At 36.8% G+C, this 23540-nt stretch overlaps 3 protein-coding genes across 7 annotated transcripts in view; all 3 read right to left on the reverse strand.

Moving 5' to 3' along the window:
* Csgalnact (Chondroitin sulfate N-acetylgalactosaminyltransferase) overlaps window positions 1–23540 on the reverse strand; it is a 183979-nt gene that overhangs the window by 99067 nt on the left and 61372 nt on the right. The gene's annotated exons all lie outside the window — the stretch shown is intronic.
* Window positions 2566–6301, reverse strand: LOC109034697 (2-oxo-4-hydroxy-4-carboxy-5-ureidoimidazoline decarboxylase). The gene is made up of 3 exons (XM_019047973.2): window positions 5174–6301; window positions 4165–4309; window positions 2566–3432 (listed from the first exon to the last, which is right to left on the reverse strand). The coding sequence occupies exons 1-3, from the start codon at window positions 5358–5360 to the stop codon at window positions 3255–3257; spliced, it is 510 nt and encodes a 169-aa protein (XP_018903518.2). The 5' UTR covers window positions 5361–6301; the 3' UTR covers window positions 2566–3254.
* Window positions 6879–12097, reverse strand: LOC109034696 (2-oxo-4-hydroxy-4-carboxy-5-ureidoimidazoline decarboxylase). Of its 5 annotated transcripts, none has more exons than XM_072303917.1 (4): window positions 11825–12097; window positions 8819–9141; window positions 7992–8136; window positions 6879–7228 (listed from the first exon to the last, which is right to left on the reverse strand). In XM_072303917.1, the coding sequence occupies exons 2-4, from the start codon at window positions 9018–9020 to the stop codon at window positions 7051–7053; spliced, it is 525 nt and encodes a 174-aa protein (XP_072160018.1). In that variant the 5' UTR covers window positions 9021–9141; window positions 11825–12097; the 3' UTR covers window positions 6879–7050. The 5 variants fall into 5 exon arrangements, with proteins under 5 accessions (XP_072160018.1, XP_072160017.1, XP_072160016.1 ...); XM_072303916.1 differs by having other exon boundaries at window positions 11800–12097; XM_072303915.1 differs by having other exon boundaries at window positions 11686–12097.

The raw sequence follows: 23540 nt of genomic DNA on the forward strand, positions 1-23540 counted from the left end.
CAAAGCCGTCACCCTATCGATGAGGACTTTTTTTTGGGCACTCAGGGGGTCATAAGGACTCACTATGCCAAAAATCAGCTTGTTATTAATTTTTTCCCTTAACTGCCTGAATTTGACGTATAATTCCTGGACTACAAAATACAGTGCGGTCAACAGCCAACAGCAGTCAGCGTGAAACGCGAGGCACCTACAAGACTGCATGAATATTGCACGCATTGCGTCAAACACAGTGCGGTCAATGCGGCGGCGGAAGTTAAAACTATTAAAACACATTTATGTTTGTTCTTTCATAATTTTTTAGTTCATTTCTTACAAATGAAAGGCCTTGTCCGTACAGAAGTAGGTTAACGAAACTGAACTTTCGCGCAAAGTTCTGTGAACTTTTGCTAGTAGTGTTGACAGGGCTTACGCAAAAAATGTGTTCAACACTAGTGAACGCATCTTATGCACCCTCCCCTTCCGGCACGTTCTCTTAATGGTTTTTATTGATATTTCAAAACGAATAAGAAGGGGGCGACAAAATACAGGCGGCCCATGGGCGGCAAGTTGGTAAATCCGGCCCTGCTAAGGAAGAACGCTGTATGAACCTTCAGATGCTACCAAGTTTTCCTCGATAAAACCGAATTTATTATGAAAATTGTGAATATTTTATTCCGGAATTTCCGGACAATTTTGCACGCAATTTAATCTAAAATATCTGATAATTTCAAGGAAGAATTTGCATGAATGTCCTCAAAAACACATGTTTTATCGTGGAAAATTTGGTAGTTCTCGAATTTCATGCGACGTTCTTCCATAGCACGGCTGAAATGCGGCATTGACTAAAGGCTCATATGGCGTTTTTCCTTAGTAGGTTTTGAGAGCCAAGCGAAAATTTAATAGTTACTCAAAAATAAAAGCCCTCTCCAGAGGACCGTAAAAATCGTGGCATTGTCCCATTTTTTCTTTCACTCATAACTCCTCATAATTTCCAGCTCTCAGTGAGTAAAAGAACAGTTTTGTTTTTCTTCATTCTAGTCCTTTCCGACTTGAACGGCAGCGAATATTTGACGAGCCTCTATTGTTACATTTGATTATTATTTTCCTGCTCTCATTCTGCGCCGCGTCGCACAGTGAATCGAGTCAATTAGAGAGGTCGGACATGCTAATTTTTTACTAAAACTGCAAATTTTGATGATTAATTCGTCACATTTTAAATTTTAAGGGGTGCTTTTAGAGGAAAATTTTACTAGGAAACCATTGGAACCATTTTTACGGCCTCAAAGTTTTGTACAAACGGAGCTATACGCTTTTAAAGTTTCCAAATTTTGTCCGACATCTCCTATTGACTCGATCCACTGTGCGCCGTGTCCAAACAATCTCAAAGCCGCAAGGGAAATATGCGACTCTTTGCTCTTTTGTGCATTCATATCCGAACTCATGTTCTCTTTCACTCGAAAGTTCTCTCCAATTTCAGCTCCATTTTACTCTACTTTCCCTGATTAAGCTTTCATAAGTCAAAAGTAGAACTTGGGCATATCACATCGCAAACAATAACGCTTGCTGCTTTTCAGATGTCTGGCTCGATTTCAAAAGTATGTGACACAAGATGATCAAGCGTAAAATTTTGAAAGAAGTAAAACTGACACTAGCGAAAGCACAAAGGAGTGGTATTTCGCCTTCAATTCTCGAAGTAGGCCAAAAAACATACTCGGTGCAGTGATACTTATCTGCTCGAAGTTGTGTATTTTACGTTGTCCACAGTAAATAATTTGCAGGTGTCTGAAATTTGATAAATTTCGTGTTTAAGTGGAAACTACTGAGTGGACTGAACACGAAGATGCATTTGGTTTATGAATGAAACAATTATATGAGAAGATGTGACAAAATGATCTGATCTGGTAAAATAGTGTGTTTAAATGGAAAATGCCGCCATATAACGTCACCAGGCGGTGAATTTTCTCACTTTTAAATATGTTTTTATACTATTTCCCATATCAGAAAAAAATTATAAAAAATACTGTGGAGTCAGCTCTTTAAGCACTTTCAGATAAAGCAATAAAAAATGTGCATGCAAATTCTCCATTCTTCCTTTGCGGTGAACTAAATAAAACTTAATGTGAACTTGTTTAATGTGAAGCTAGTTGTGTTTCCCGTATTCAATACATCTATGATTGATAATGAACATCTGATGTAAAAATAATAATTTACTCTCAAATGAAGATGTGGAAACAGTATTATAGTTGGTGTGTGTTAGTGTGTTATAAATTTGCACGTGATGTGTTCTTGAAATTTTAGCGATTTCCAAAAGTTTAAGTGCTTCAACTCAATGAGAAGCAAAGAAGGACTTTGTCATGGAAAATAATGGAAGAGATTTCAGAGATATTTCTTATTTTCTTCATAAATTTCGAGGGTACTAAACTTCACCTTGGTGCATTTAGCTTTTGCAAGCAGCAATATCAGGTCTAATGAATTTGATATTGAAAAGCTCTTGAAATGAGAACTACATAGTGAATAATTTAAAAACGTTAATTAGATTTAGAGGCTAGAAAATCTACCAGAAAATAAAAATCACAAGACAAGGAGTACTAACTCAACATTTATTTAAGAAAACCACACTATTAAAGTATTTACAGACATTCATCGGTGATTGAGATTGAAATAAAGAGGAATGAGTTAGACATGAAGACCACTAATTGAAGACTCATAATTTGATATTTTCATGGAGTGGACTGAGTGTGAATATAAAAAACACAGTCTGCGGAATGTATTACAAACATTTGTTTTACACTCATCGTTCTTCTCCTGAACATTTATTGATTCAGTATCACTATTTTAGGAGCCACAAAAAGAAATGTCACAGAAAAGTAACAACTTTTCTATGCATACTTAGGTTGATGAGATAGTCCCTATTTTTAAGGTCGTAAAAAATATGCGTTTTTTTAATGTGAGAGTACATGTCCATCAAGCAATTGCCTTCACTTATCGATATGCACTTATATTGACAGTAAGATAAGACCTCTCATAACAGGTCTTACTAATACTTATACATTTTACACAACATACACTTGATAAGGAGATTGAGACCTCTCTACCTACATTTTCCATGCCATCATTTATTCTGCATCCCGCTTACACCGAGAGTTAGATTTTAAACTCGATCCATCAAAACATTTGATGTTTTCATTCTGTATCAAACGAAATCGATGTACCGCGATACCACAAAACGAAACGCTTCAAACCCCGATTTTCAGGTACATATGTAAGTTCGACTTTTAGTCCACAATTAAGTTTGATAGCCTGTGTTTGCTGATTTTTTTCACTTCTCTGATACCTGCGTTAATTTCTGATTCTACATCACTGTCAAGGCGTTCTTGCATAGACGACAATATCTTGTGTGGATCATTTCCTGCCACGCACATTATGAAGGGAAAGCCGAATTTTTTCCTGTACCTGAAAGGAAGGAGGGACAATTTTTAATCTCTTGCAATTTTAATGTTTCTCGAAATTTCCGGCTGAAATATGCCCAAATGGAAAAACGGAGGAAATATTTTTTCTGAAAATGTAACGGAGACAGATACTGCCGTGCCAAGAAAAAACTCCGTATAAACATTCGAGAGTTGCCATATTTCCGCGGATAAAGTGTTCATTTTAGCGAAAACTTATAAATATTTTTTCTTGAAATTTTCAGACTTTTTAGATCAAATTATAAACAAAATTATCTGAGAAATTGACAGAAAAATATTCAAACATTTTCCGAAAAATCAGTGATTTGCCAGAGGTTTGGCAATGCCTGAAGACTCATGCGGCGTTTTTCCTTAGCACAGCAGGATATTCAGCAACCTCATTAGAATCTCGTTGGATTTTTGTTTTTTTCGTTTTCCACAGGGGAATAATGATTACTCTAGGCCAGAAATGATAGATGTAATACCCTCTGAGAAGAAATTTTTAAAAACAATTTGTAAGTGTGATGAGTTCGTCAAAAGTCTAGAGTGTAAACTTATCTTGGCATAAATGTTACACTACCAAAAATGGGCAAAATTGTAAGAACTCATTGAGATTTCTTATCCGTTTTATTCTGACTTTTGCTCTGAACATGATTTTTTCCTCTGAGCATTTCAAATAATGACAAAAATCAGTTGAGGATGTTGCGTCAATAGCAAATTCTCTTTATTCAAAACTTACAGTGCATTAAGTTCTGTGAAGCTTGACTGGGTATGTTCAGGTAATGTTGTTAGACCCGATTTTGTTTGTTCATTCACAGAGTCTTCCGTCACGTGTTTGTTTAGGGATGCAAGCTCCGGATGCTGATGGAGAATTTTCATTTTGTCTATCAAATCAGACATAAAAGTAGAATTCAATATAGCTCATAAAATTAGGGTCAGACCCTCCAACAACCTTAAAAAGCCCCTTTAGATATTAAAAGTCTTACAAGAATGTTCAGGCTGACTTCAAGGTTTCGACAAACTAGGTTCTGTTTACTTTTATCGTCCTTTTTGGCCTAGTTTGGTTTCAGAACATTTCAGAGTGTCCTCTATTATTAGGTTTATATATTCGTTTCAAAACATTGTTTCCGGTGAATTCTTAGTGTCAGTAATTAGTTGCTCTTGATCAACATTTCCTACCTAAATGAATTAACATATATCAACGGTGTAAGTCGGCAATCGCATAACTCGTTTGCGGTGTCTGAAAATCTCCGCCTCTATGTTATTTTTTTAAAGGAGAACAAATTGGCATCATACCTTGAAGTTTTTGCAGAATTTTCTTCGTACAGAGAAGAAAAATCACGGCAGTTTTAAAAAATTGCCGTTGAATAATTTTCCGTTTAAAAAATGAAGTATGACAGGAAGTCTGCGACGTCGCAAACTGACTTATGTGATTGCCGACTTACGTACACCGTCGATATTCCAGTCGCTTGATTTTTCAAAAAATAAAGAATATTCACAGAGTTTTCTGTTTTTGTTTTTTAAATATGCAAAACTCTGGAGGTCTTTAAATTTTTACCATCTGCCTATGGATCGATATTTGAAAGAATGCTCGATTTGACTTTTAACTTATTAAAACAGATATATTCTTATTAAAATCACATACCTATGTACTGCAGAGTAAAAGTCAAAGGATTCATTTCTTCAAGTCAGCAAATAAAAAATTAAGATTTGTGATTATAAAAAATTGATTTCATTTTGTTTCTCACCTTCAATCGTAAGTGCGTCAAAAAACTCTTCAAGTGAAGAAAGGACTTCGTATGTATTCATGTACGGTCGGCGAGTTAGGAGATGTAAAGCTGCTTGAGGACATTTTTCGACCACATTTCCAAAGGTCATCATGAATTTTGGTTTGTTCATGCCATTGATTTCTTTAATATTCAACTGTTGAACCATGTTTGCTTTTGTGATTAACTGTCTATACAAAATATGTTTTCTCCTCTAATGAATGAGTAACAGAGCGTGATGTTTCTTTAATGGTATTAAAACCAAAAAATCAGATTTTTTTGACCGATAAGCATTAATAGAAAACCAATTTTTGCGACCGGGAATTTGCTGATTCGGGAATTTTTCGATACCAAAGTTTCCGGTTTACTGAATCAAATTATAGTGACCGTACTTTAATTCTAGCCGACGTATTTCTGGTTGCCGATCGGTATGTCTTTTTTCAAAATAAAACCTGGTTGTCTAGTTCCGCGAATTGATCTTTTTTTAAATTAGAACTTTAAGAACGATTACTTTTATGGAAATTATACTTCAGATATTACTGAAAGCACACTTCACTTTCTTCAAATAAATTAAATATTTAAATAAACACAAATTTTAGCTCCTCCGAACTATAGTCTAAATGAAAGCGTGGTTTTAATGATTCTGTATGCGAAATCCGATATGATTCATACGACTCACTTTGAGAATCACTACTCAGTAGTATTCACAATATTTATATTTCTTCATGACAAACTGAGCAGAACGAAAATCCAGCACGAAGCACAAAGTTGAGGACAGAAAAATACTTTTCAGAAATAACCACAGAGAAAGCAGTACATTTATAGTCCCGGCTTTATCAAAACATATTTGTATTTTGTATCTCTCAAGACGAGAAAGATTAGTCATAAGAGAGACAAAGCCATTAAGAGCATGCCAGATAACATTGATAACGAGTAGCAATAAACGGTTACCAAAAAAAGAAGGTAAAAAAGCATTCGAATTTTATCAGTATGTTCTTGATAACGCGAAATTAGCGTAAATACGATAGCTGGTGCTTGTTGTTGTTTGTGTCATTCAACTTTAACTTAACAACTTAGTAATATGACGCCTCTAAAATCGTTTGTTGCGATGATAACTCTTTGAGTTCGCTACGTGCATAAGTGGAGTGCTCTCTTGTTGTAAAAAGATACGCGTATGAATTTGTTACTAAGGCTTTACTGCCGTGCTATGGAAAAACGTCATTTGAACATTCAAGAGTTACCAAATCTCCTCCAATAAAATATTGATTTTTGAAGAGAGTTATAAATATTTTCTGTCAAAAGTTTCAGATAATTTAAATCTGATTGCGATTAAATGTCTCTGAAATATTGAATGAAAAGTATTCACAGGTTTCCCTGAAAATTCCTCTTATCTCGAAGGAAATTTGGCGACGCCTGGAAGTTTATACGGCGTTTTTCCTTAGCACGGCAGATTCAGTAAACAGCTGCGTTGTAAACAGATACTCCAGCTTATTTGGTTTTATCTGAACTTATTCTACGCATTCCAATGTAAGTATTTACAATAATAAACTTTCAGCTGCCAATTGTGTATCGCTTCCAGCCATAGTAAAAGAAGTTTGAATAACATGTTTGGTTCTATGCGAGATGAGGTTCGGAGGGTTTAATAAAATATTTTAACGACATTGCAGTATTTTAGATTAAGGTATGTATTTATTCAACATCTCCCAATTCTGAGAAAAACACTGGAAAATGTTTGAAATTATAATTTGTTTCAGAGGTAAAATTATTTTTGTTTTGTTTTGTTTTCTAATTCCTTTGTGTAATTCGACCATTTTGTTTAAGAAATTAATTATTTTAAAAAATTAATGCCGATTTTTTACCTAGACCGCAATCAAATTTGATAATCTGATTCGACTGATTTTCTTCACTTCATGTAGGTCAGCATTTAATTCTGATTCTACATCATTTCTCAAACGTTTCTGCAGAGAAGATAAGATCTTTTCGGGGTCATTTCCTGTCACGCACATTATAAATGGGAAACCAAACTTTTCTCTGTACCTGGAAGAAAGCAATATAAAACAAACGATTTTTTAGAGAGAAGGTCTGCCGCTAAAAGTTATCTTTTAAGTCATGGGTAGTGTGCTTTACAGCAGCCAGCGTGGCTTTTACTCTTTCAAATTTGCAACTTTTTCAAAGAAGTAACAAGTGACATTAGCTGTTGCCAAAAACCACTTTACATGTCATTTTCGTTACAAGTCGACAATCGCACCAATCCATTTAAAGAATTCAGGCAATCACCTCCGAGGTATAGGGCAAATTTTGACTTATAGAATTTTCAAACGAATTGATGCATTTTGCTTTTTTTATATAAAGGTGGAAATCGCCCAATAAAATTTGGCAGTAGCTGATTCACTGAGGCTCCTCTCGAGAAATACAGCCGTAAAGCACAACATCAAAATTATCGATATCCAAAAATCAGTGAAAAGAAAGAATGTACATTCGCATTGACTTTCGACAAGCTTAAGTATAAGATCCCTCCTATTAATTAATTTTTCAATTTTTTACAACAATTCTAAGCGTGGAAAAATAAACGCAAATATTTTAGTGGCTTGAAAAGATAGAGGAATATCCTTTTTATACTTTGCAGCAGCATACAAAAACGCTTACTTATAACATACGGTCGTCAATTTTTATGTATCTAAGTTTGCTAAATCTATTTCACTGAGTGTTAAGCTTTAAAATTGCTTTGTTGCAAAATTGACCGCTTCTAGAGTTTAAACTGTTAGAACTCGTCGAATGCGTGTTGAAAAAAAGAACTTACAATGTATTTAGCTCTTCAAAACTTGACCGGGTGTGCTCATTTATTTTTGTAAGGCCCGACTTAATGTGTTCATGGAGAGAGTCTTTTGTCATATCTTTGTCTGCAGCCGTGAGGTCAGGGTACAAGTTTAGAATTTTCGTTTTATCTACAAAATATGATAAAAATGGACGGTATAATATCAGCATTCAGTGCAGGTAAAAGAGTTAGTGCGAGCAAGTAGATATACCCAAAGATGAATATTCCGCCAATTTACACCTAATTTTTTCGTCATATTTTCCCATGAGTTTAAGATATATTTTAATGACATTGCTATGTTACTCAGAAGAGATTAATTTTTCAGAAATTTTTTCCCTGATTTGTGAAAATATTGCAATTCTGACCAGAAAACCAAGGAATAACAAGGATGAATCCAAAATCGACTCATGATCACTACAGAGGTGCGACATTTTTAGTATGAGCAGTTAGTTATCGGTCCTTACTCACTTTTCCGCTTTGCTATTTAAGACATAACTCTGAAATTCATATTGCCATCATATTACGCAAATACGATCTTTCAGTTTTCCAAGTCTCAGAACGTAAAGAAAGCGGATTTACGTCGAATTTGATACTGAGAAAAATTTCCAAAAAAAAATCACCGAACTTCCCGTTTGAAGTACGAAAATATGAATCCAATACAACACAAATTAAATAATTTCCACCTGAAGCTCGGATTGTGACACTGCAAGATTTGGATTTTTCTAAGAACAGAATACACATTTGGCTTCTTTTTAAGTCGTATGAATTATTTCATTTTCAGAACTTTAGAGTGCGTAAAGTAAAGGACTCACCCTCTGTCGAAAGCGAATAAAAAAATCTCTCAAGTGAAGAGAAAACTTCATTTGCATTCATATACGGTCTGTGCGTCAGCAAAAAGGCAGCTGCCTCTGGACATTTTTCCACCACATTCGCAAAAGTCATCATGAATTTTGATTCCTCCATCTGATTCAAATCACCAATTTCCATTCGTCCATCCACGTTACATGTCTCCATTATTAAATGTATTTTTTGAAATATCACAGTATTTTTCCGAGAAACGTCTTAGTAATCTTAGTAATATATTTTAGTTAGAATTCTCTTATATTTCAGCACTTCAAAAACACTTCGATGAAACCTAAAAATTCACATGGAAGCCAGTTCACTCTCTACTCGGGGGACACTGCCTTTTTAAAATAAACGTAAAAAGGTGAGGTAATCAATTCACTTTAGATCAGGTAGACTTTTAGATGAACCAGATCTAAGTCCCGGTGATACTTAAAAAGTTTGCATAGAATGCGAGCTTCAAAGTATAAGCTAAATAAATGGGAAAAGAAGTTGAGATCATGACTTTTTTTTCTTTCTCTCAAGAGCTCAAGCATTGAGCTTTTTTAAAAATGACCAATTCAACTGACTTGTATTGGTTGACTGTAGAACTTAGGAGCAACCAGAGTAATTTTAGGGTCAATAGTCATTTTCAAGTCATTTGTGGTCGTTCAGAGTCATTTAGAGGCAACTAGAATTAAAGAAATCGAAATATGGACACATTTTATTCGAAAATAGAGTTTATACTAACTCAATATCGTCACCTTCCGGCCAAAGTATCACAAGCGCCACGCGACGTTTAAAAATTCCCGCCGCCATGCATTTTATTTTTTTACCGAAAAACTCTTGGTTGAATCTGTTTGGAAATTTCACTGAACTTTATCGGCAGCACAAAGAAAATTCAGTGAAAAATTCGGGCAGTTTCGTCGAAAAATTTTTCTGTGAAAAAATAAAATGGCAGCGGAAATTGTTAGACGTCACCTGGCGCTTGTGATTCTTTGGCCGTAAGGTGACGATGGCATCTCCACTATGCGATACAAAACATTAATATTTTTAAAAGTGCAAGAATTTCCACTTTAAAAACATCGGGTCACTGTCCAGTGAATCAATGAAGAAATTGCATGCACATTGCGCATTTTAATTGATTCATCTGAAAAAGCTCAAAAAGCTGATTTCACAGTATACTTTATAAAATTTTTTCTTATATGGGAAATTGTATAAAAATAGATTTGAAAGTGAGAAAATGCGCACCGCCTAGTGACGTCCTCTGGTGACATTTCCAATTTAAACACATGTATTTTAGCAGATTAGATCATTTTGTCATATCCTCCCCAATAATCGTTCAATTCATGAACCAAGGGTATCCTCTTGTTCAGTTCACAGAATAATTTTCACTTAAACACAAAATTCATCACATTTCAGGCACCTGCAAATTGTCTATTCTTATTCTTTAATCGTGTTCTCCCAGAAAAAACCCAGTTTTCCGAATGACGTCACAAACTGAATGTATCTTGTTCTCGTAGGAAAAGAGCGAGAGTCAAATGGAAATATCTAATGCCGAACGCGGACTGCATCTCGTCGCGCCTCTGACGTTAGGAAGTACCCCAGTCTCCACGTGAGCCTTGTCATACGTTTAAACCCATGTTTTTGGGGCTCATACGGGAATCGAGATACGCCCTTACGTAGGAAGAGCGATGATTTTTTGCCGCTCGCTCGGACAGCGGAAAGGACCGGTTGGCGGTGACAGTTTTCGGATGATATATTCGTGAATTTTTTTCGAGGGACGTTGGATCCGACTACACCCTATATGCAAAGCGCAGATTCCATTTCCTGCGAAGTCTTTGGGCCCACTGTTGCCATTCTCTTCTCGTACAGTTTTAAAAAGTGTAATAATATGTTCTCATATTGGAGATATGTCGGGTATATGGACCGCGTTAAGCAGAAAGGAACCAAGCCACATCAGCAGTTGCCAAATTTTATGGAGAATTCGTACGCAAATATTTTATTGCTTCATCGGAAAGTGCCTAAAGAACTGATTTCGCAGTATTTTTAATAATTTTTCCCGGCGATGGGAAATGGTATAAAAATAGATTTGAAAGTGAGAAAATGCGCCGCCTAGTGGCGTTATCTGGCGACATTTTTTTCATTTAAACGCATGTATTTCAGCAAATTAGACCATTTTGTGATATCTCCTCCATAATATTTCAATTCGTGAATGAAGGGGATCCTTATTGTATTCAGCTCACTCGGTAGCGTCCATTCAAACGCGGAATTCATCAAATTTCAGACACCTGAAAATTCTCCATTGAGCCATTTAATTTTTTGCATACAAACGGTTATGCGGATTTGGTTGTACATTTTAGTGAATTTTTTGCATAGTGCGAGACAAATTCATTAACATTTTAAGAGAAATCTACACAAACGCTCTTTTGTAAAAAAGTAAATTTTCCAGTTAAATTTGGCAATAGCAGATGTGAACTGGTTCACTTTTGCTAACGCAGTCTAAATTACAGTACCGCCTATGTAGACGGAGTGCGGACAAGTCGGTAATATTGAGGTTAGGTCATGGAGCTTTTAGGGCCGAAAAAGGCAGCCAACTTATGAATCCACATTTTCCACAGTCATTTATTATTACAATTGAACATACTTATGTTAAAAGAAACTATAACTGGGTGGGAAAGATGGGGTTTGTTCGTAAAAGCTGCATGAGGAACAATGGGCGTGGGCATTATTCCTTTGGGAAAAATGGGAAAGCGGAAGTTTAAATTAAATCGAAAGGAATCGAAAAGAATTGAATGGAAAGGAGAACTAAAATATGCTCACTCTACACGAACTTTGGTTGCATAATTTTCTTCACCTCAAGATAATTTCGCGAAAATTGTCGTATCAAAATCGTAAATCCTATCTGTTGTATTGCACTTTAATAATTCTTATCTCTGGAGACTTTCAAACGAAAATATACTTGACGAACAATGAACAATCCATACGCAACGCACTGTTTCCACAATATCCTACTATTCACCAAGTTATCACTTTTTTGACGGAAAAAGCGTTAAAATTAAACTCTTTGAAGACACTAGCCTCTAAAATAACATTACTGATTTCTCACCGCACTCCAAAGGAGATTAAAATATTTCGTCAATAACAGCTGTGATAAAATTATCTCAATTTGCCTATGACGATGGTCGTTTTGCAATCACTTTTCCATCCTCAATTCATCATGTTTCTGTACTTTTCTTCATTGATTGTACGGCGAAAATACGATGACGGTTAAATTCATATCAAAGTGCGTCATCTTTAATTTACTCATTTCAGTTTCAATCAGTTCAGCCTTTACTTTATGACCTATCTACAAAATAGGAGATAAAGAAAGCTATTCTTGTGTTCGCCCTGCGATAAACAGGTGAGTCCGTATTTTAAGGTAGGTCATCAGCTTTGCCGCGAAGCATTTTGGGTAGTATCGATCGATATATTCCAAATTTTAACCATTAGGTTAATTATTTTGGAAAAATCGAAATTTTAGATTTTAGATTAATCATTGACCCTGATACGTTTGCGACGTTTTTTTTTACGCGAAAAAAAAAAAAAAGACCCTGACACGACAAAAAATTTTAAGACGGGTGTCCTTTAGGGCGCTCGAAGGGCCTCGTTGCTCACGACGCCTTTTAAGCACTACCACAATTAAGGCAAACGGAGCCCATACTCCAAATGGAAATAGAGCATGGGAAAGTACATGCGTTGATGACGGCGCAAAGATACAACTATTCATGCTTGATGGATGTCCGTGTTGCATCTGCAAAATTGAAGGCGCGATGCTGTGAGGCGTGACCCCGCAGGGCTCAGCTCTCTCAGACCTCGGAAAAAAGATAAAAAAACGAGATCCAAATATATCTCTCTCATCTTCTCGAACTATAAACGGACGATTTTGCAGGACGAAGAGAAAACTTCGCCATTTTTGTAATTTTACGGTTGGATTTGCGATTTTTTCATACATTAAAGCGTCATTGAAGCGCTCTCTTACCGAATTGGAAAAAAAAACTAAAATCATTAGCTTGCGTATTTTATACTGCAAAATGCGGCAAAGTTGCTAACTCATTTTTGTCAAAACTGACAGATAGGCGGAATATCCGTCAATATGAGACATTAATAGTTTCCCTAAGCATACAGGGCATGGGTGAGATTGAGATAGACGCCCCTTCTTGCATAATGCAGTCTATACATGAGAAGCGAAGAACATCAACTGTAATTCGCTCCGTCAATTAAGTTTTTTTCAGCCCCCGCAATTATCCGTGCCTGAATCCCTTCGACTTTGTAGAAAGCCCACTAAATCCCATTATAATCAGTTCGTTGATTGCGGCAGTGGCGCGTGGCGTGAATGATCGATTATCGATATCACGCCATTTGAAGCTATGATAAAGAATCGATTACTAAGGTGTTCGCTGCGAACACCCTGATAATCGATCTTTTTTCATAGGTTTGAGTGGCGTATCAATCGATATATCGCAAAGCACGCCACGCCGCTGGATTGCGACTAATCCAACAAGCTTGGCCCCGTATTAATGGCCCATTGTTTTCGAGTAAAGTAATGATAACAATACGTTCGACGTAATAATCCCTCCTCTTTGTGCGTATATGTTCCCCGGTTGGACAAAGAAAAAGTCGCACAATGAACCCATATAAACGATCTGGGATTTGCGGTAAAGGCAAGAGATTCTGTGTGGAACATCATTGCATACGGATATGACCCACGAGAAAGATTAGTGACTTTGTATCTATGGTGCAAATTTCGGAAGATAAAGTTCTTGATTCCAAAAGTTGCAGATTTCTCACCACGGTTTAAATAAAAGGAACAAAATTGAAAATAAATGGAATACATGGTGGTGAAATACATTTTTTTTTTCAACGGAATATTTCGACCCATTCTGCCCTTGTCACTCTTATACTTGTATCACATGAGTTTTCAGAGAGAAAAATGGGCTTCGATAGGAATTCTGCCGTGCAAGAGAAAACTATACTGGAAAAAAACCACATTGGATCTAATGCAAAGAAAATTATGCATATTATCCTCCCAATTTCGCAGATAATTTTGTTTGCAATTTCACCTTAAGATTCTGAAAATTTGAAGGAAAAATATTCATAACTTTCTTTAGAGATAAACATTTTATCGAAGTAAATTTGGCAACTCTCGAAGGCTCATACGGCGTTCTTCCTCAGCACGGCAGAACACAGCAGGGAAAAGACGCGCGTTAATGACGGCGCAGAGCTACAACTAATCGTGCTTGACGGATGTCCGTGTTGCGTCTGCAAAATTGAAGGCGCGATGGCGCGAGACGTGCATTCGCAATGCTCCGCTCTCTGTTGCTCTGATGGTGTTGCCAGAATTCAGGAGAAAAGTACAAAAAGGAGGCCCGATTACGTTTCTTTACGTTACACGGTCTAATTTTCCGATACGGAACTTTTAATTTTCATGAATTTCTCGGTAATTGTCTTCTTTTCAAATTTTCATATACGTGCACTGGAAAAAAACACATTTGATCTAGAGTCCAAACTCTTGAAAACATTGACAAGAAAAAATACTCTTGATTCAATCAGATTTTTGCTTAAATCAAAAGAAAATCCGCTCAAATTAAGAGGTTTGGTTCTTGATTTAAGCTTAAATCCGATTAAATCAAGAGTATTTTTTCTTGTCGATGTTTTTAAGAGTCTGGAATCTAGATCCAATGTGCTTTTTTTCCAGTGTACGTGAGCATTCGAATGTTGCCGAATTTCTCCTGCCAAAAAATTTATTTTTGGAAGAAAGTTAAGCATACTATGCCTTCAAATCAGATGTTTTAGACCAAATCACGAACAAAATTGGAAGATGAAAAATATGTACAACTTTCCAATGAATTTGTATTTGATAAGAAAAAAAAAATAAATAAATAAATAAATATTAGCAACGCCTGAAGGTTCATACGGCGCTTTTCGTTAGCATGGCAGACCTGCACTCTGGCTTTCACTTGTCAGAGATTTTTTAACAGTGAAGGCTCCTCTGAGAGGAATAAGATGAGAAGCTAACAAGAATAAAGGACAGGAAAATATAGATTTCATACTGCTGCCGAGAGTAAAAACAAACCACGGAATTTCTCCTTCAATACGTCGTCGCCTTCCAGATAAAAGAACGCAATTACATTCCACAATGAACCCTGTCGCCCATACAGTCTAATAGTTTTTCGGATTCGTGTCAATAATGAGCAGTTACGCTCTTTCGTCAGCCGGGCGGTGTATAGTCACTCCACCGCGCGTGGCGGTGCTTTCATAGAGCATTGTTGCCAGATTGTTTTGATTATCCAACGCAATTCCTCATTTGACTCGATGTTGAATATCCAGATTTTTTCAAACAATCTGGTAAACTTGTTCCAGAGGACGCGGTGTTAAAGTAAGGAAAGCCCATTATTTTCCGGTCTTTTGCAGGGGTTATCGAGAGGGGCGCAGTTCCTCGTAATAGGATCATAAAGCCGGCAAACGGTGAGCGCCTTGATGCCAGATCTCAGGTGAAAAAGTCCATGAGAATTATCGTGGATATAACACTGCCGTGCTATGTAAGAACGCCGTATCAACATTCGAGAGTTGCCAAATCTCCCGGATAAAACATGTGTTTTGAGGTAAATTATACATATGCATGTATGGACCGTATTAAGCAGAAAGGAACCAAACCACATCAGCTTTTGCCAATTTCAATCGGACTAAAACATTTTTAAATATGAAAACGGTTGTGCGGATTTTTGTGCAAATTTTAGTAAATTTTTTGCATAGTGCGAAGCAAATTTTTCTAACTTTCCGTGGTAATCTGCACAAACGTTTTCATGTAAAAAATTAAATTACTTAGATAAGCCCAAATACCTAATAGCTGATGTGACTTAGTTCCTTTCTGCCAAACGCGGTCCATACTTCCTTCAAATTTTCAGATATTTTGGACGAAATTTCGAACAAAACTGTCTTAAAAAATTGAAGAGAATTACTCATAACTTTCCCATTAAATTCATATTTTTTCAAAGAAATTTTGGCAACGCCTGCAGATGAAGATTCATACGGCGTTCTTCCTTAGCACGGTAGTACAGGTGGGGTTGTCATGATTCAAGGAACGAAGTTAGGCAAATTTGCCTACACTGTTAAAATCTCAGGAAGAAATTTGAAGCTATGGTAAAAAATCGATTATTAAGGTGTTCGTTGCAAACATCCTGGTAAACGATCCTTTTCCACAGGTTTAAGTGGCAGATCAATTGATATATCGCAAAGCACCCCACGCCACTGATATATAGGGAGAGTACGGACATGTTGAACTATGGAGTTTTTAGGGCCCAAAAGGGCAGTCAAAGTTCTAACACAAAAAATGTTACTGTCAATATTCGGGTCCCAATATCAGCTAAGATGACCCAGAATGTTTATAAATGAGCGTTCCTCCGCAAAAATGAGTTAATTAATGCAAAAACTAAGTCAAATAGTCAAGTCACGTTGACCGCACTGCATTTGGTGCAATGCGAGAAGTATTCATCCAGTCTTGTAGGCGCCAATATGCGTGCCACGCCGACCGCACTGTTTGACGCAATGCGTGAAGTATTCCCGTCGTCCTGTAGGCGTTAATATGCGTTTCCCGCCGACTGCGCTCTTGTTTGGCGCGAGTATTTGAACTTTCGTTAGAATAATCGCGACATGGAATAGAGGGGCTTAAGTCAAATGCGTGCTTTATAAATGACGAGTAATAACAAATCGCTATCTGGATAATTTGAAGTCATAGATTGGCGGCCGTTTGGGCCCTAAGAGCTCCATCACCTAACGTTAATTTAAAACAAAAGAGGGTGAATAGGGGGAAAGAGTCATATTATGGAAGAGAAAAGAAAGTTAAAAAATATTAAAGGAACATTAAAAAAAGGTCATTTAGTTTCGTAACCGTCCCCTTTTTATATATTTTTTGGCCCTTTGCGCTGCCCTCGTCAAGAAATAAAAAATGTAGGGAGGAAAATATGATCAAGATCTTGGAGAGGGAAAAAGGGGAAAGGGTTCTGATCGGTCATATTGCACAGTGGGAGCGGTCGGACATGATATGGAAACCTCAAAAGCTTATCTATTGTATACGCTCTTCTCAAGCCTCCTTAATTTTCATTTCTGGTGACGCTTGTATTTCTAACATTATACATGGCCGATTTTCATAATTTTTTGCGGATATCGCTAGATAATTGCCTCTGGATGAGCACACTTTATTCAGATTTTGGAATTATGGGCCAGATTTTCGTAAATTTCGTAGTAAATTGCGAAATCTCACCCAAACAAAGTAAATTTTCATTTTTTGTCACAGCTTTTTTGAGCGTTCTATCTGGGCCGATTTCCATGATTTTTGCGAATATCGACAGGTGATAATCCCTAGCTCAGCTTGCTTCCATCAGATTTTGGAAATAGGACCCAGGTTCTTTGACAATCACGTTATTAAAGTGAGCGAACTCGAGCGAACTATTGTCACTATGCGTAGGGGCTTATAAGTGAAGTTGGGTTTTATGTAGTCTGTATCCCATATTTCCTTTATGGAGCACCTCTGATTAATTTTGACTTCTCCTAAAGAAATAGATCGTATTCGATACATCAAACGGGTGAGATTGTATCGATATCGATTGGTCCAAAACATAAACATAGCCTCAAAAGTAAATTCAGAAATCTGAGAGAACGGGTCTTTTGTAACAGATTTTTTATTCTTTTGAGTACCAAATGCCAACGCAAAGTGAAATTGTCAGGAAATTTCTCATTTTCAGCTTTTCCAACTTAAATCCTTACAGTCTGGTTTGAGGTTATGTTCTATTGTTTTTAACCAAACGATACATCGAACCGTTATCGAATACGGTCTATATAGACCCGCATTGTTGAAAAGATTTCTAGAATCTATACATTTTATTTAAGACTTATCTGAATCTTAATCTCGGTTGTTTTATTTGTTCAAATTATTAAATCTAATTTTATTTATTTTCCTATTTTTATTTCAATTTTTAAAATCAACTACTATGAATTTTATTTTGTTTTTAAATTTATGTTGGTTCCTTTTAGTGTATTTTCATTTTTCCTCATCTTTTATCTTTTGCTTTGTTTATTGATTATTTATGAAATTATTAAAAAGTGTAGAGGCCCATTACGAATAAAAATCTAAATGTATAATTATAAGTCTGTTCGTAAGTCTAATCTGAGTCAAATTAAAAATTTTATTGTGGATCTGGGGTCTCCTTCCAATATTTCTTATTTTTGAAATTTTGGATCTTTGTTAGGTCTTTCAATGAACCCTCCACCGTGCGCCGCAGCGGTGGGTCCGGTGTTTCCAACCGACTAATAATTTTCGGATCAGCCCCCGAGAAATTCCGAAAAATAGGAGAACGCCATCACCAAAGCCCGCATCGCTCGACCGGATCAATAAGACTTGATGTTTTGTTGCGGACCCCGAGAGTCTGCCTTATCATTTTTCTTCGGATGAATGGATTTACTCCCAATATTGCCAGATTTAAAAACACAGACTATGTGAATAGTGGGAACGGGAAATCTGAAACGCACCATTAGGTGTTGCTCAAATCGTGCGTAAAGTCTCTCACAGTGAAATAAATTAAAAGCCTTTGCTCTATGGACCTTTCATCGAGCGATTCTCTCTGAGTTTTGAGTTTAATTCTAGGGTTAGAACTATAACTCTAAAACAGGAGAAAAAGAAGGGGAGAACGGGAAACGAGGATAAAATACAATACTAAAAACCCGAAATGTTTCGACTCAACAGCAACAGCAGCAATACAATAAAAATACAGCTAAAATACAAAAATTCGAAACGTTTCGATTCAAAACCAAGTCATATTCAGTCAGAAAATTAATTAGAAAATTAAAAATAAATTAATTTATTTTCCGTCTGAAAATGACTCGGTTTTGAGTCAAAACGTCTTGGGATTTTAGTGTTGTATTTTAGCCTTGTTTCCCGTTTTTCCTCCTTGTTTTCCTCCTGTTACCATTGTCGCGGGCAGTTTTGTAAAAATCGCAGTGGCGTGGCGTGCTTTGCGATATTTCGATTACTATGCCATTTAAATCTCTGGAAAAGGATCGATAAACGGGGTGTTCGCAGCAAACACCTTAATAATCGATTTTTTACCATGGGTTGAAATGGCATTACAATCGATATATCGTAATTCACGCAACGCTACTGGTAAAAATTTCCATCTACTAACTCTCAAACCTATAGATTCCCGTCTAATGCGAGGAACAGTCGCACATTCTTACCAGCACCTGATGAAACTTGATAGGTTATGAATTTATACTCCTGATGTGACCTTCAACAGGATAAAGGACCGAAGTGCCTGGAGGGGCATTTTTTAGTAGAGCCTTTTGACAGCTTAATGATCGAAAAATTTTGAATTTGAGATTTGAACGGAAAACATTATCCTGTATCAAGTATTTTCTTTCCAAAGTCATTAATTGCATTTTCTCAGCCCTTAAATAGAACTAGGACAGTCGCATTTAATTGTCACTCGGATTTCTTTGCAATGAGGTTTGTGACCATTGAAAACTTTTCAGTCCGGGTGCAACTAGTTCGCGAGCATACGTTTTGGAATCCCGGAATAAAGTTATAACAAAACTTCTCATTTTTATGAGATCGCGCTTCTGTCTTCGTGGAAACTTCCGTTTCTGCTCGTAAATCAAACCTCTTGTTGTAGTCGAGCATATGAGATCGCCCTTTTTTCGTTCCAGAACGACACCGTTGCGATGGCATTTTAAATTTATTGTATTCAATTATTATACCTTTTTAATATTTTACATGATGTTATCTAAGTTTACATGCTCATTAATGGTATACTCTTCGTCACTCCGCAGAAATGCGTGACATTGCAGATTTCCCGTTATACTTTATTTTCTACATGGAAAACTAGTTAACGTCATTTTTTTAAAAATATCAGTGATTTTTCTTATACCCTTAGGCAACATTTTGTGAAAATTCCAAGCCATGTTGTTGGTTCGGTCTCCTATTGAAAAATAAAATAGGAGCGTAAATTTTGAAACAACGCAACTGAGATGCACATTCTTGCATTTTCACCATCAAACGCTGCCGTGCTAAGGAAAATCGCCGTATGAACATCTAAGCGTTGCCAAATTTATTTGAAAGAATACCAATTTATTGGGAAGGTTTTACATATTTTTCAGAAAATTTTTCAGAAAATTTTGATCGTAATATGATCTGAAATATCTGAAAATTTCAATGCTAAAAGTGCCTATAACTTCCTTCCCAAGATAAATTTTTAACAGGTGAAATTTGGCAACATTTGGATGTGCATACGGCGTTTTTACTTAGCACGGCGGAATGGTGATAGTACCTTTTGTTAAAGACGTCCAAGTAGTCATTACCATCATTGTTGAGCTTTCGACAAAACGCCCTCTCGCGGATGCGAGAAAAAGCATAAACACGGAGTCGCAGCGCTGCTTTGGTGTTCCATTAGACATAAAAACTTTTAAAACGCGCGGAATTATGTTTCAGAGTGACGCTCTGGAGCAATCCAAACAAGCGACTCGTACGAAGTCGGCGAAGGAGATATTCAAATGCTATTTTTAAAAAGATGCTAATGGTTCCTGGTGAATCACAGAGAGCATAATAATCTTCATCCCCGCGTTGCGAGTCTAAGGGGAAACCCTTTTAACGGCATTAATAAGGGAGGAAGCGAAGTGCTTACGTCAATGACATTAAGCCAGCGCTTTTAACGCACGGATTTAGCGCAAAGCTGCCCTGATTGCCACTCTCGTCTTGAATATTTTTTTCCTGTTATGCACTAATTACTTCAACAGGGTGGGAAAATAGTGCTGAGCCTACACTATTTTGCACTATTAAACAGTCAGGCCACAGTTTTTGTGTTCTTCTGTAATTATTTTTATGGAATGGCTAGTACCTATAGTTTTAATTTTTGATGGGTTGTCTATGGTCAATACCAGCGTTTTGATCGCGTTTCAAAAGATAGAGGTCTGTCAAAAAATTGGAAAAATTGTATTATGTACTTTATGGACACGGACAGCCCCTTGTTATTTCATAATACTGGAAAAATCAATTCCGAGACTTATCTGGAGGGGAGTTTTAAAATCTAAATGTAATGCGATTGCTGTGTAACTAAGCACGGAAGTTGTACGTTGAATATGTAATAGGCTGGAGCGGAAATGGCTTAAATTAATCCCTCTTTTCGCCCGAGAACTTATCTTTAACAATTAAAACTTCCTTGATCTAGAGCGATGCCTACTCTTCTCCCTTCCAATGCTACAGAGTACGTGCGAGCGCACTTAAGTACACGAAGACAGTCCTATTAACCTGATTAAGTATTTCAGCGGATCTTCTCCGATGCGTGAAGGTTTTTATCCGTAACACCGGTAAATAAGGTTAAATTAAACGATTGGTGTGAGAAATAGTTTGTATTGCATTTTGCAGGAAGGAGCCAAGAGCATTCAAATGTTGCTATGATTGTGCAGCTTACATTTTTTGCAATAAGATTACTGAGCTCATATGCGAATGATTAAATTTCCTTAGAAAATTGTCTTCTTGAATTTATTGTTTATCGGGAGTAAAAATAAAAATTGTTACAACATTCCTGCCTTGTACTGATGGAATCATTAACATTAATCAAAAAATGTCATGTTTTAGCACAACCCTACGATTTCTTTAGGACTCCTGTTTAGCACAATCCTTACATTTTTATTCTAGCGTAAACCTGTCTTTTTCGGCGAATTTTGCGCAATCCTAGTTTACTGCATGCAAAAGATTGATAGTGTAACCACGGGAATTTCACCGTAAACTAGAAATACCCCACGAAAAGCGAAACAGTGCTCTGCCGAGCTAAGGAAAAACGCCGTATGAACTTTCAGGCGTTGCCAAATTTCCTTCGATAAAACGCGAATTTTCTGGTAAATTAATGAATATTTTCCTCCCAATTTTTCAGATAATTTAGTTCGCAATTTTACCTAAAGATTCTGAACATTTAAAGAAAAATATTCATAATTTTCCTTAAAAATAGACATTTTATCGAAGGAAATTCGGAAACTTTGGAATGTCCATACGGCGTTCCTCCTTAGCACGGTAGTCTGCCGTGCTAAGGAAGAACGCCGTATGAACATTCGAGAGTTGCCAAATTTTTACCGATAAAATGTTAATTTTTGAGGAAAATTGTCGATATTTTTACTTGAAATTTTTAGACTTGTTAGATCAAATTGCAAGGAAAATTCCCTGAGAAATTGGAAGAAAAGTATTCACAAATTTTCTTGAGAATTAGCGTTTTGTCGAAGGAAATTTGGCAACGCCTGAAGGCTTATACGGCGTTTTTCCTTAGCACGGCAGTAGTGCTATCCAGCCTCAAGGCTATCCTGTTTCAGCTTTCACCAAGTTCCCGACACTCCGCTTCAAAGCGTCCTGCGGGGCAACACAGCAGGAAGACAGGCAGCTTTCCAGGCTTTCCATCGCGTTTCCGGTTTCCGGTATAATCACCCCGCCCCTCACCCCGTAGACTTCCGGTGGCGAGATCCCAGACGTGAGTCCAAGAACGCCGTGTGGACATCGCGAGCCTGTCATCGCTCTTAGCTCATCAGTCCCCTACACTGCCGTGCCAAGGGAAAACGCAGTATGAGCATTCGAGAGTTGCCAAATTACCTTTGATAAAATGTTTCCTCTTGAGGGATTTTATGAATATTTTTCCTTGAAATTTTCAGGAACTTTAGATCAAAGTAAGAAAAAAATTCTCTGAAAAAATGGAAGAAAAATATTCATAAGTTTACCAGGGAATTCGTGTTTTATCAAGGACAATTTGGCAACGCCTGAATGTTCATACGGCGTTTTCCTTTACCACGGCAGCACAGCCCTCAACAACCCCTTTTCATCCCTCCTGTTCCTCTTCTAATCCCTCTAGATAACGATGATGTTATTTTCTTCCGTTTAAAACGCACCCGAGCCAAATGAGTTGCCGGACACTGAAAAAACCAGCGGGAAAGCTCTGATACGGTTGTATGGATCGTATTTGATACATCGAACAGGTGAGATTGTATCGATATCGACTGGTTCAATATGCAAACATAGCCTCAAAAGTTGATTGAGTAAGCTGAGGGAATTCATTTTTCGTGATAGATTTTTTAATCTTATGAGTATAAAATAGCAATGAAAAGTGCATCTTACGAGGCACTGATGCGCCTTCAAACGAGACGTGCATCATATATAGCAACTATATTAACATGACTGTTATGGGGTTGCATACTCACCATTTTGTAGGCGATTTTCGCGTGAGCATCATTGATGGTTCTTAGCGTAAAACGTTTCGCTACAAGAATATAACTTTGTCGAAGAGAACAACACAAAAGTAAAAGTAAGAATCAAAAGAAAAAGAAGAGGAAGAAGAAACAAGCAGTTCCAACGCCCAAGCGTTGGAGGGCGCTTCTTTGACAAAGCATATTTCTACCAACTTATGTACCCGAAGACTGACGAAGATGGAATTTAAAGTGGGATTCTTTAACCGCAAAACCCAAGGTAGATTTACACAGGTATGGACAGAACTTAACAACTGGCCTCTGATTGGCTCTCCAGCGGCCCCTTAACGTCAGCCATTTTGAATGTTTTGATTATTTTGATTTATTATGTTCGGTTTATCGTTTGTCAAAATTTTGTGGGATTTTTTGCACAATTTTGATAATGCGATATCAATTTTA

Source organism: Bemisia tabaci, chromosome 9 (genome assembly GCF_918797505.1).
Source record: "Bemisia tabaci chromosome 9, PGI_BMITA_v3".
Taxonomy (NCBI): domain Eukaryota; kingdom Metazoa; phylum Arthropoda; class Insecta; order Hemiptera; family Aleyrodidae; genus Bemisia; species Bemisia tabaci.